Below are 13,071 nucleotides of genomic sequence, written 5' to 3'. Positions count from 1 at the left end.
CTCTTCATGTTTATCGGTGGTCAGGGAGAGAAGAGGGGGAGGGAGGACACTAGTGCTTATAGCGATATTATAATACATCACGCGGGTTGATACGCTGTGCTGTACTTCGTGTGAATCCTTATGAGTGAAAGCTGTCGTCTATATTGCGAAGCGAGAGAGAGAGAGAGAGAGAGAGAGAGAGAGAGAGAGAGAGAGAGAGAGAGAGAGAGAGAGAGAGAGAGAGAGTAGACTTGTAAATTGATTGAGTTATTGTGCCAGACCAGATCACGTGGCGCCGTGCAACATTACGAGAGCTCGCTACCTCTGCCACTGAGAATTTGCAGTGAGCCAGGATGAAACCCGCAACCTTCCAGAGAGAGAGAGAGAGAGAGAGAGAGAGAGAAAGAGAGAGAGTATACTTATGTCCTAGTTTTCTCACTGACAGCGAACGAAGGAACATTTACAAGCAGTACTATGTTCCCTATAATTACACACATTCCACTCTCTCTCTCTCTCTCTCTCTCTCTCTCTCTCTCTCTCTCTCTCTCTCTCTCTCTCTCTCCTCTCTCTCTCTCTCTCTCTCTCTCTCTCTCTCTCTCTCTCTTTCTCTCTCTCTCATGCACCTCCCATAGGAATTCCAAGGGTCAGAAAATCAAACACCAACTCTTTGACACCAGCACCTGCAGGTCACGTGTTTCTCAGGTAAGGGAGCACAGAGAGTCAAGTCTTTCCTCTATTCTTCACTATCATGGCGTGTTACTATGACAGGTACAGGGAGGAATGGCAGGAATGAAGGGCAAGCCATACATCACGTTCAGAGCCCCATTTATATAAGCACGTATCCCTCCGCCCCTCCAGCCTTTGAGTGGCCCGTGCCGTGCCCTTCTTGCTGCTACTGTTTGCCTGCCCGCCACCACGAGTACTCCTGCCGTGGTGTAATGACCTCATATATATTTTCACCAGCTAAGTGACTCCAAAGGACAAAGGTCTCTCCTGATGGTTACGCAGCGATAAGCCATGTGTCTCGCTATGCTGGCTTACGACATGGCTTACGTACATGGGGCCTCTGCTGGTGCATCTGGTGGGGTTCCTGGTGGGTTTCTTGGTGGGTTTCTTGGTGGGTTTTCTAGTGGGTTTCCGAGAGGGGTTCTTGGTGTGGTCCCTAGTGGGGTTCCTAATGGGGTTCATGGTAGCGTTTCCGGGTTACAAGTTACACTCATCAGGTTCTGTCTCGTACACCTATTCTCTGTCAGGTGAAGAGGAGCTACAGCGTGAAAAGAGACACGCTTCAATTGTCTCTATCAGAGCTGGGGGTTCATATCACTGTTCTGATCCGGTGTAGAAAGTTAGAAAACAATGTCCCAATACGCTGTAGAAAGTTAGAAAACATAATATCGATGAAAACGCCAGAGAAATCTTTGGCATTTTTTTTTTTTATGTAAGATGGACATTAACAGAATTATTAGATGTGTCTTGAAAACTCCCACTTGAGGGAGTTCAAGTCACAAAGGTAGGAGGAAATACAGAAGCAGGCAGGGAGTTCCAGAGTTTATCAGTTAAAAAATAATTAAATGAATGATCTACTTGTCACAGTGCTACTAGAACACCGTCCTCTATTGGTAAGCTTTCAAGCTAGTCAGGCGACAGCGGTGCTATCTGGCGGCAAATCTCATAACTGAACACCGACCGCCATCTATGAACAACACTTTGAAGCATTTTTGTGTCTGCACTGCCGACTGGGAGAAAAAATACATGCTTCTCCCTTGGTGATTTCAACGCGTCTCTAGCTACGGCAGTGCTGCTACTCGTGTTGACAGTGCTGGCATTGTGAAGATGAATGAATAGTAGGTAGGTAGGTAGGTAGGTAGATAGATAGATAGATAGATAGATAGATAGATAGATAGATAGATAGATAGATAGATAGATAGATAGATTGATTGATTGATTGATTGAGTGATTGATTGACAGATTAGATAGACCAACTGATTGAATGATTGACTGATGGATTAATTAACTGATTGATAAATCGAGAAATACATACATAAGTAGGTAGATATGTAGATGAATAGATAGACAAACAGGTAGAATGGTAGATACTAGATAAATTGATGGATAGAAAGAAAGAAAGAAAGAAAGAAAGAAAGAAAGAAAGACATGACAACAAATCTCAATAGTTATCGACATTCTGTGATTTCAAGTGTAACCGGTAAGTGTTGCTGAACTTTGAAATGTTCCGTTTAGCGCCGCAGAGTTAAATACCGCAAGTCAATACCGCAGAGTTTGGTGAAGTGAGTGGCTCTTTATTTGATTGGTTACTTTTATTTGTATCGCAACAAGGGTGACATATGACACCGCTTTTAAAGATTACTAGCGGGACAAAGTGTTTATATATTACTGAATGATGGCAATGATGATAATGATGGTAATGATGATGATGATAATGATACGAAGAAGAAGAAAATTAAGTAAAAAATACGTAAATAAATTAATCATAAATTAATAATATGAAATAAATAAAAGTGAAAAAAAATAAAATAGAACAAAAATAACAAATAACAAAGTGAATAATAACAAAAGCCAATAACAATCATAATGAACACCAAAATCAACAAACAATTCCTACAACTAATCACTGGAGTTACAATAATTACATATAGGTAATTAAAACAATCAGATCTTTTCTTTCTTGTTCTTCCTCCAGTGTGTGTGTGTGTGTGTGTGTGTGTGTATGTATGTCAGGCAGGTAAGACATAGACACCTGTTTATTTCAAGAGAGCACGCAAGCTTCTTTTCTTTCTCATTTGTGACGAGTGAGTACAAGGAAATACTAGCAGGTGGTGACAGGTAGAGTGAGGCACGGCAAAGAGGTACATAATTCATAAGTGGCGGTACTAGGCAAAGTCACGTCACTTCATTACCTGAGACAACATCACACAGACACGCACTCACACCACTGCTTTGCTTCCTCATGAGTGTGTTGTGGGGTGACTGAGTGGCTATGAAAATTTACTTGTGAGGGAATGCTTTCATTGTGATCTTAAGTAAAGTGACTGATTGATTAAATGAATGATTAACTGAAAGACTGACTGACTGACAAAATTATTAACTGACTGACTGATTATCTGGTTGCCTGGATGGGTAAATGGATGGATGGATGGATGGTTCAATGGTTGACTGACTGATTAACTAACTGACTTCTTAGTTGAGTGATACGCTGATAGATTGGGTGATCAACTGACTGTCCAATTAACTAACTGGCTAATTAATAAAGTAACTCACTGAATGAATGACTGATTGGTTGGCTGACAGACTGAATGGACAGCTGGCTCGATGTGGACTATTTGACTGACTGACTGACTGAATAATAAGATGGATGACTGACTGAATACCTGAACAACTAACTGGACAACAGACTGAATGACAGGCAGTCCAAAAGGCTGACTGAATAATGACTGACTGACTGTCTCTTTGACTTCTTGAGTAATAAACTTAGAAAATAATGCAAATAATCACTCAAAACACTAAAGACAACGAACCACAGAAAAAAAAAAAAAAAACTTACCCAAAACTGAATTCTCATTATCAAGTTCTTGAGCAAATGTAGAAACCAGCAGAGAGACACCCCACACGCAGCGCCAGGCCCACACCCACGCCCGCGCCATCACCAGCAGCCTTTACACGTGCAGGGGGGCGGGAAGGAGAAGGGGTAGGGGGCCGAGGTAGTGTTGTGTTGAGCTGGGAGGAACCTGACAGTCGGTGCCTCTCTCTCTCTGCCGCCTTCGTCTCCAGGTGTCTGTGGGGATAGAAGCAAGAGGGAATTAGTACAGAGTTGGAGTAGAGGAAGAAAAACAAAAAGAAATATAAAAAATGGGAGAATAAAGGAGGAAAACAAAGTATAATGGAAGAGAGACGTTTAGAACAAAGAAGTCACACCGAAGAGGGAAGAATAAAGAAGGAAGAACAAATAAGGAAGAACAGAGGAGAAAGAACAATGTATATTAGAATAAAGACATTTAGAACAAAGAAAGTAGACCAAAGAAGGGAGAACAGATGAAGAAGAAAAAAGGAGAAAAAAAAACAAAGCAGATTAGTAAAGGAACTGAACAAAAAGGAAAGAGCAAGTGAGGAAGAACAAAGAAAGAACAACAAAGTAGATTAGTAGAGATACTGACACAACAAAAAAGAAGACAAGAAAATAGTATAAAAAGAGCAGAAAAAATCGACAATAAAGTACATAGAAAGTCACAATAAAGAAAAGAAAGACACGTGGATAGTAAGGAAAACACTCGTACATAGAAAGCGTAATATTGAATAGCAAAATACACTTAGGGGTACATAAATAATAAGCGTTTAATTTAGTATGAAGCTCTAAATTAATGTTCTTTTTTGATGCCAATAAATCATTCCCTCTTGTTGCGACTTGCCTATTTATGATACTGTTTGCTCTCTCTTTGACGGTTAAGCAAGAATCGAATGCTGGGGATTCCATCGTTGCTATTACTACTACTACTACTACTACTACTACTACTACTACTAATAATAATAATAATAATAATAATAATAATAATAGTAGTAGTAGTAGTAGTAATAGTAGTAGTAGTAAGAAGAAAAGGAAGAAGAAATAAAATAATAATAATAATAATAATAATAATAATAATAATAATAATAATAAATAATAATAACAACAACAATAACAATAATAATAATAATAACAATAATAATAATAATAATAATAATAATAATAATAACAATAGCAACAACAACAACAACTATAATAATTATATGAAAGTTACATAAGTGATCAAACACGAGCGATTTGTTGACACACATACACACACACACACGCACGTGCGCGCGCGCGGGCAGAAAACACTTACCCTAACCTCACATTATCGTCGACACAGACAAATAGCTGCCACTTCTCTACGGTTTGGAGAGCAGATTTTTTGCTACTGAGAGAGAGAGAGAGAGAGAGAGAGAGAGAGAGAGAGAGAGAGAGAGAGAGAGAGAGAGAGAGAGAGAGAGAGAAGCGAGACGGAGTATATCAAAGTGTGTGTGTGTGTGTGTGTGTGTGTGTGTGTGTGTGTGTGTGACAAACTGTCCCATAATCATAATCACATTTGGTTTTTCTCAGAAATGCGTGACGTAAAAGGTCATAATTAGCAATAGCTTTATTACCGTTGGATGGTAACCAGCAGTGACAACACCGGTACATATATTATAACGATCTATTTCATCTTTTTTTTTTTATCAGCATCATCACTTAATAGCACCAGGAGCAGCATCTGTAGTAGTAGGAGGAGGACGAGGACAAGGACGAGGACGAGGACGAGGAGCAGGAAGAGGAGGAGGAGGATGAGAGGAGGAGGAGGAGGAGAAGGAAAAAAAATAAAAACACAAACACAAAGAAATGCCTCACTCAAACACATTCCTACCAGACCAAAAACCTTTCAATCTTAGCCTCTTTATCCCAACAAGGCCAACACTGACTCAACGCCTCCGAACATTCCACATTCACCTCTTGTCTCACCTGAAGAAACTCTCCTCTAAACCTCGCCACCATTCATGCACCTCACTACACACACACACACACACACACACACACGCACACAATTACAGCCAGGCACTCACACACACGAGGCTGCGGTACTGTTACAAGATTCATGGCCACTATCCTTCTAATTGTCGTCCTTTGTCCCTCTGTAACAGTTCAGTATACACGGTGCAGCGAGACACTCCAACCATTTGCATTACGCGTGTATGACGTCGATACACAATACGACACGAATGTATGTGTGCGTATGTGTGTTACTTGTTCTTATTGTTGTATAAGCATAGGTGAAAACATGCTGTCTAGGTTTACAAGCATTATTATCGACTAAAATAGGTAAATCTGATAGAAAAGGACTTATAAATCCGGTAAGAGCTTATAGAATTAAGAAGCATTAAAAGACTTGTTTATTTTATAGTTTTTTTTTTTTTGTTTGTTTGTTTTACACTGAATTTTTAGCTTCTTGTATTCCTGGATTTAAGTTTTTATTGAGGTTAATATTTTTGTGTGGGGTGTTCACAGTTTTCTTGTGTTATAATGCTTGGTTTGGGTTACTTTTTTGGTGTGTGTGTGTGTGTGTGTGTGTGTGTGTGTGTGTGTGGAACGAAGGTTGGGTAAGGGATATTAAAGCTTATAAAAAGGAAGAAAAAGAGTTTGCGTAATTGTCTCTTCGAAAAAGGTCCAATAGAAAATAGTTTTGTGTTCGGTATGTGTTTAGTTAACAAATTTATGTATGTGTTTAGGTCAATATGTATGTATGTATGTATGTATGTATGTATGTATGTATGAATTAATGGAAAGATGAGTAAGTAAATTTCAAGCTTTTGTTCTCTTTTTTTTTGTGCTATTAAAAATTCATTCATTTATTTATTTATCTGTCTATTCTATGTATTTTTCATTTATTCCTTCATCTGTCTTATTTATTTTTACATATTTATTTATCATTTTCCCTCTTCTTCAAAACTATTCTAAGACAATTTTCTGCTGTGAGATTTCCATGGCAAACACTCCATTTCCAAGATTTGCCCTGCCGCCCTTCATTCTCGTCTTCTTATCTTTTCTAGCGTTCAGTACAGTCTCCTACAGGCAAAGTCATCATCAACACACACACACACACACACACACACACACACACACACACACACACACACTTCCAACTTCGTATCTTTCTTTTAAGACTATTTTCAAAGGCCCTAGAAATTATGAGCTAAATTCTCATGGATGTTTTTCCTATCGCTATTGCAGAACACATGTTACGCAATCACTAAAATCATGCACTCAGATTCCATAATGAAAAAAAAAACACACTGGATCCTGTTGAAAGTACTCGAGAAAAGACTCTAAATAATTTAGGAATATGGGCTTTTACCATAGCCTCATACGGGACAACAGGTCTGCTGCTCGTTCTTCCATTGTGTTCCTTTGTATAGTGGATGACTCACTAGGAAGGAGAACGAGGCGCTTCACAAACTTACCACAAACTGTGTGATTATGAAGCACTGCCCTGCCCGATACAGCCCGCGACAAGTAAATATCTACAGGCAAACACAGTCGGGACACACTGTAGCTTGTCATCTGCCCGGTATAGTCTTTTACTCCGTTCGCGTAGGGCAGGCGTTGAGCAGCGGGCCTCCTCACCTCTCTTCCGGGAGCTTAGCATGGCGGCCGCAACGCGAGGTACTGACTAACCCACCCAGCAGCCGCCCGCCCGCCACACTGCCAGCTACGGGACCTCGCTGCCGCCTCCGCTACCTGCCACCTCCACTGCTCCGCCATCCTTCGCTTTGTTCAAACTTGCTTCGTGATGTCTAGCGATCTCTTATCCTGCACATGTTACTGATTTTCTATGTGTGTGTGTGTATGTGTGTGTGTGTGTGTGTGTGTGTGTAATTGAGTTTCTGCAGTCGTTTTATGTGTCCCCGTTCTTTTATTCACCCACCAAGGTCACTGATGTATGTGCGTTGCTACGGTACAGTACAGTGCAGCTTCCTGATTTTTTGTTCGTGTTTTCTTTTTTCTTTCATTCTGCTTCTTGGATGTTCTTGCTCGTATTCTGGTTTTTCTTCGTATTTTCTTATTCTTTTCTTACGTACTTCTATTCTCATTCTTGACCATTTTTCGTGTTTTCTTCCTCTCTTCTTCTTGCGTATGTTTTTGTCTCGACTCTTCTTGGCATTCTCTTTCTTATTTATATTTACATGTATATCTTTACTAACACGTAATCAATCATCATATATCAAGACGACATCATGGTTTACAATTTGAAAACAAGCCCTAACATTTAAAAACATATCCTAACATAACCTAACCTAACCAAACTTAACTTCACCAAACTAACTTCACCTAACATAACATAACCTAGCTTAACCTAACCTAACCTAACCTAAAATAACTTAACCTTACCTAGCCAAGCATAACCTAACCTAACCTAACGTAGCTGAAGTACACACCCCCTTCAGCCTTACATACTCGTAAACATAAACACTGCCGCCATAGCTTCATCTAATGACCAATCAACACGAAGCCAAATTTATTTCAGTTGCGTGTGTAGGATACAAGTAATTAGTTCCATTAAGTCAACAGCGCCTGGCAGCCTTGAAGTAACCAGTGCAATATTAACTCCACTTTCGCTATTGACGATGGCAGGAGGAAGGCAGAGCAGAGAGAATGTGGCGGGAAATAAGAGTATCACATAGACGTCTAAAGTAAACACGAATAAGTAAGGGCACCGAAACTGTAAGAATAGGCAATAGAGATAAAAACAGAGTAGAAGAATAATAATAGAAATACTGGGGATAAAAATACAAGGCGAGATAGAAAAAGGAAAAGCGAGAGTGAGAGTTTGAGTTGTGTTAAGGAAGATTAGAAAGACCTGTGTTGTGGAGAAGAAGGAAGAGTAGCGAGTGAGAAAGCATAGAATGTTTGCTATAAATACAAGAGGTGAGACAGAAGACGAGTAAGAGGTAAGACCGTCCACTTATCACCAGGAGATATGTAGATGGAAACGGACTAATAACAGTGCTCAGCGGGAATAAACAGAGGGAGAATGGAGAAAGAAAGGTACATACGACAAGACGCAACAGAAATAATTGGACATGTACGAAAAAATATATGTAGTAAAAATTGCTGGAAAAATATAAGAAAAGAGACAAACATGCAGTGTAAATATAACATGGCAATAACCGAAGTAAGAATAGAAACAAATGGCGAGATTATTAGTTAGGAACATAATAGAAGTTATTTATGCAGTATAAATTTACACAGATAACTCTAAGAATAGACTGGAATGCACTAGAAATAGAACAAATTATACACGGTAAAATATGAAGTAATAAAAGAAAGCACTGATAAAAACACAAGTGGAGCTACATATGCAGTTAAGATTGTAGATATAACCTGAAAAAAAAAAAAGAGACGGGCGTGTAGTAAGAATAGAAGACATAATACACGATAAGAACTAAAATAATAAGAATTCATGGAGATACAGGTGAGCACGTAGTAGAAGGTGTGTATAAGATAAAAAATATTAAATAAATAAATAAAACAGCGAGGAATAACGAAATAAAAATAATAAGACGAAAATACACAAAAATAAATAAATAACAAGAATACGGAGTACGATTAAGAGGAAGAATATAAACATGTACACAGGAAGCTTAAACAGTAATGGATAACACAGTTTTAACTTATATAAGAGCGTGTGCAGTCGCAGAGGCGCGCACTGGGGAATCATAACGGCGGTGACAGTAACAAGTGAACATCGTGGAGCGGCAGTACTATTATAAAGATGCTAAATACTCTCTCTCTCTCTCTCTCTCTCTCTCTCTCTCTCTCTCTCTCTCTCTCTCTCTCTCTCTCTCGTGCCCATCCTCTACTTCTACTACATCTAGCAGTAACGAATTCACCCCCACAGCATCAATTACATTATATTCTAGATGTCAATATATGATTTTGTTCGTGAGAGAGAGAGAGAGAGAGAGAGAGAGAGAGAGAGAGAGAGAGAGAGAGAGAGAGAGAGAGAGAGAGAGAGAGAGAGAGAGAGAGAGAGAGAGAGAGCTAAATGTCACTTACAAAACCAAATGGCAGACTCATCCCCACCCTTCTCCCCTCCCCCCCAAAAAATACCACAAAAAAAAAAAAAATGAAAACCATTTTTTATTTTTTTATATTGTTTAATTATTTTCTCTATTTTCTAACCGCAATATCGTTCTCAATATCCAGTAACTTATTTGCGCTCCTGACACCATAAGAGAAAAACTTATTGACTGAGTATGACTGTGAGTGAGTGAGAGAGTGAGTGAGTGAGTGATGATCAGCGGTAAATGAACCAACTTATTTTTTTTCTACACTTCTTATATCTATTCAGGAGCAGCAAGGTGTGTATATGTGTGTGTGTGTGTGTGTGTTTTCCTACTTCTCGTGTCCTTGACCAATTCCCTTGACACAGAAAAAGAAAAATCCTGACATTTTCCTCGTTAAGTAACAAGTTAATTGCAGCTTTGGCTAGAGACACCCGTATTCCCTACACCAAAAAATACACTGCCATTAGATGACTCAGTAATGAATTGTTACGTCACCACAGGAAAGGTTAGATTTAATTGGACATTTATAATTCCTTCGTTTGAACAATTCCATGAGAGACTAGTATTTTGTAAGGTTGGAGGATAATGAAGCGTGACCCTGTTATACTGTAGCCTGTAGATACTTCATCCTCTCTTTTCTTTATTGTATTTTGTAAGGTAAGAGAATAATGAAGCGTGACCCTGTTATACTGTAGCCTGTAGATACTTCATCCTCTCTTTTCTTTATTGTATTTTGTAAGGTAAGAGGATAATGAAGCGTGACCCTGTTATACTGTAGCCTGTAGATATCTCCTCTTGCATCCTTTACTGTAAATGATTCTTCCTCTCCGTCTTTCCTGTAGATTCCTAGCCTCTCTCCTGACACCCACGAACCTCATCAGGGCTAATTCCTAAAGACCACAAAGGTTTTTATTTAGGTTCTAATGGCTGCTGTTGTTGTTGTTGTTGTTGTTGTTGTTGTTGTTTTTCCATTAATGACGCACAGTTCTTGTTAAAATACTACGATTTTTTTTTATTTATTTATTTATTTTTTTACCGCTCCTCACTAAAGGTAAATCAGCAGCAGTGGAGATAAGACGCCGAAACATGGATATGTGGTCCTGAAAAGCGTGAAATTACGGTGACAGGGGAGGTGATTCAGCGCGAAGACACGACACGACACATTAAATTGTAAAGGGAGAGAAAAAAAAAAAGAGTTACATAAAGTTTGTCGTTATTCCCTCCCACTCCTTCCTCCATACGAAACTGGAGGAAAGAAAAAAGAAAATATACAGAAAATATACAGTCCGTTCTCTCTCTCTCTCTCTCTCTCTCTCTCTCTCTCTCTCTCTCTCTCTCTCTCTCTCTCTCTCTCTCTCTCTCTCTCTCTACCAGCTATGAGAATTTTGTGTACACTTAACTATGAAAATAAAAGTTATATAAGTTTTGTCATTATTCCTTCGCATTCTTCCTTCCATGTCAAACTATGAAAATAAAAGTTATATAAGATCCGTCATTATTCCTTCGCATTCTTCCTTCCATGTCAAACTATTAAGAAGTTACTCATCCATCCACGTTGAATTATACGTATATATAGAAAGTCTTCGTCAACTTTATAACTACAAGAAATATTCATTCATCCGCATTGGTTATAAAAATCTGTTCCTTCCTGCACACTAAATTAAAAAAAAATAAATAAAATAGAAGAGGAAGAAGAACAAGAACAAGAACAAGAAGATGATGATGATGATGATGATGATGATGATAAAGAAGAAGCAGAAGAAGAAGGTGATGATGATGATGATGATGATGATGATGATGATGATGATGACGAAGAAGAAGAAGAAGAAGAAGAAGAAGAAAGAAAAGAAGGAAAAAAAGAAAGAAGCAAAAGAACAAATAAATAAAACGAAACAAAAACGAATAAAACAAAACCCCTCTTATCAATAACACCCCTCCTAAAAAAATATATACATAAAAAAATAAAAAAAATAAATAAACTTACATGAATTCTACCATTATCCCCTGTCTCTTCTTCGTACCCACTGCGTCAAGACTCCCACAAATCCTATATACCCCCACACTGCCCTCCGATGCCAAGACGTGACCGTGCAGCGCGTGCCACCCCGCCCACTCGAACCCTGAGACACGAACACCGGCGATCACTGGACCCCATTGATCACGAGACAAAGACAACGGTGGCGTGATTCTGTACCTGCCGCCTTCCCGCCTTCCTCCAGTCACTCAAGAACGGACTGTCATTCGAGCTCCCGTTCTTAAATATATTGGAGTTTTGTGTCTTATCTTCGCTACAGTTTTCAAGGTTTTTTTTTTTTTTTAGATTTTGATGATTGATTAGGTTCCACTGGGGTCTTTTGGGGTTTTCAAGGGTGTTTTTTTTTTATTCTGGATAGTTTACAAGGGTTTAGTAGACACTGTTGGGGTTTTCAAGGATATTTTCATGATTCCCATTGTTTAACAGGCTCTAGTGGTATTTACTGGAGTTTTCGGGTGCTTTTTTTGATTCTTGGGATAGTTTACTAGGTTCTAGGAAGGTAGTGTGGTTTTCAAAGATGTTTTCATGATTCCGATAGTTTAACAGTACTTATTGTCATTTATTAGCGTTCCCCAGGGTGTTCTCATGGTTCTAGGGACTTTAAACAGGTTCTAAGGGAAATTATTCGGACTACACAGCATAATATTGAAATAGGTATAAGTCTCGGAGGTTGAGTGTGACGAGATGATAAGAAGTCTGTCCGACTATACATTGCCATGAAGACTACTTGATAACGGAGATGTGACGTAGTTTTTTTAGTCTTGTGTGCATGTGTGTGTGTGTGTGTGTGTGTGTGTGTGTGTGTGTGTGTGTGTCCGAAAAACAAACTCTTCTCAGATAAATTTACACCTCTTAACATAACCTCCCTATCCCCCAAAAAAATAATAACAATAACAATTCTTCCCTTTTTAAACAAATTAGGTTGAAGTTAGGTTAGGTTTGGTTATGGGAATTTTTAATTTAAGGACAATTAATATTTTGGGATGAAATCTTATAGGAAAATCTTGATGAAATTTATGACAGTGGAATTAACCTACGTAGAAGTGTCTGTGAGTGTGTGTGTCCCTCTTGGTCATTTCCCCTCATCATGACAGTGTGTTCTTCCTACAATCACCTGGAAACACGAGGAACAAAAACGAACACAAAGAAAAAACGAAAACTCAGCGGACCTTTAACCCTCCATCACCTTCCACTAAGGAAACACAGGTTAAACAAATCACAGGATACCTTTACTGTGTCCGTGGCCTTGAGGACGCCGCAGGAGAGAGGAATCCTTCAGGAATCCCGCAGAAACAAGATGGAGGCTGAAGGATACGAAGGAGGCTCGGTAGGAGGGGACGAGAGAGAGAGGGAATGGCGGACACAATCTCTCCCAGGCTCCCAGCTCTCACTGCCTCGCTCTCCCTCCTGACATCTTCCTCTCG

General features: G+C 39.2%; 1 protein-coding gene across 2 annotated transcripts in view; it reads right to left on the bottom strand.

The window, feature by feature from the left end:
* The window catches only part of LOC135109184 (ionotropic receptor 93a-like), a 42,965-nt gene extending 29,894 nt beyond the window's left edge, over positions 1–13,071 (bottom strand). Inside the window, exons 1-2 of one of the 2 annotated variants that reach the window (XM_064020340.1) lie at positions 12,875–13,071; positions 3,542–3,772 (exon numbers count right to left, since the gene is read on the bottom strand). In XM_064020340.1, the coding sequence (XP_063876410.1) occupies positions 3,542–3,641 (100 nt within the window). In that variant the 5' untranslated portion in view covers positions 3,642–3,772; positions 12,875–13,071. Of the gene's footprint in view, positions 1–3,541; positions 3,773–7,005; positions 7,195–12,874 lie in introns of those variants that run through there. The other variant, XM_064020341.1, reaches the window with a different exon arrangement.

The sequence above is a fragment of the Scylla paramamosain genome, chromosome 18 (genome assembly GCF_035594125.1).
Source record: "Scylla paramamosain isolate STU-SP2022 chromosome 18, ASM3559412v1, whole genome shotgun sequence".
NCBI lineage: Eukaryota > Metazoa > Arthropoda > Malacostraca > Decapoda > Portunidae > Scylla > Scylla paramamosain.
Note: the sequence above shows the minus strand (reverse complement) of the source record. Positions and strands in the feature narration are given on the sequence as shown.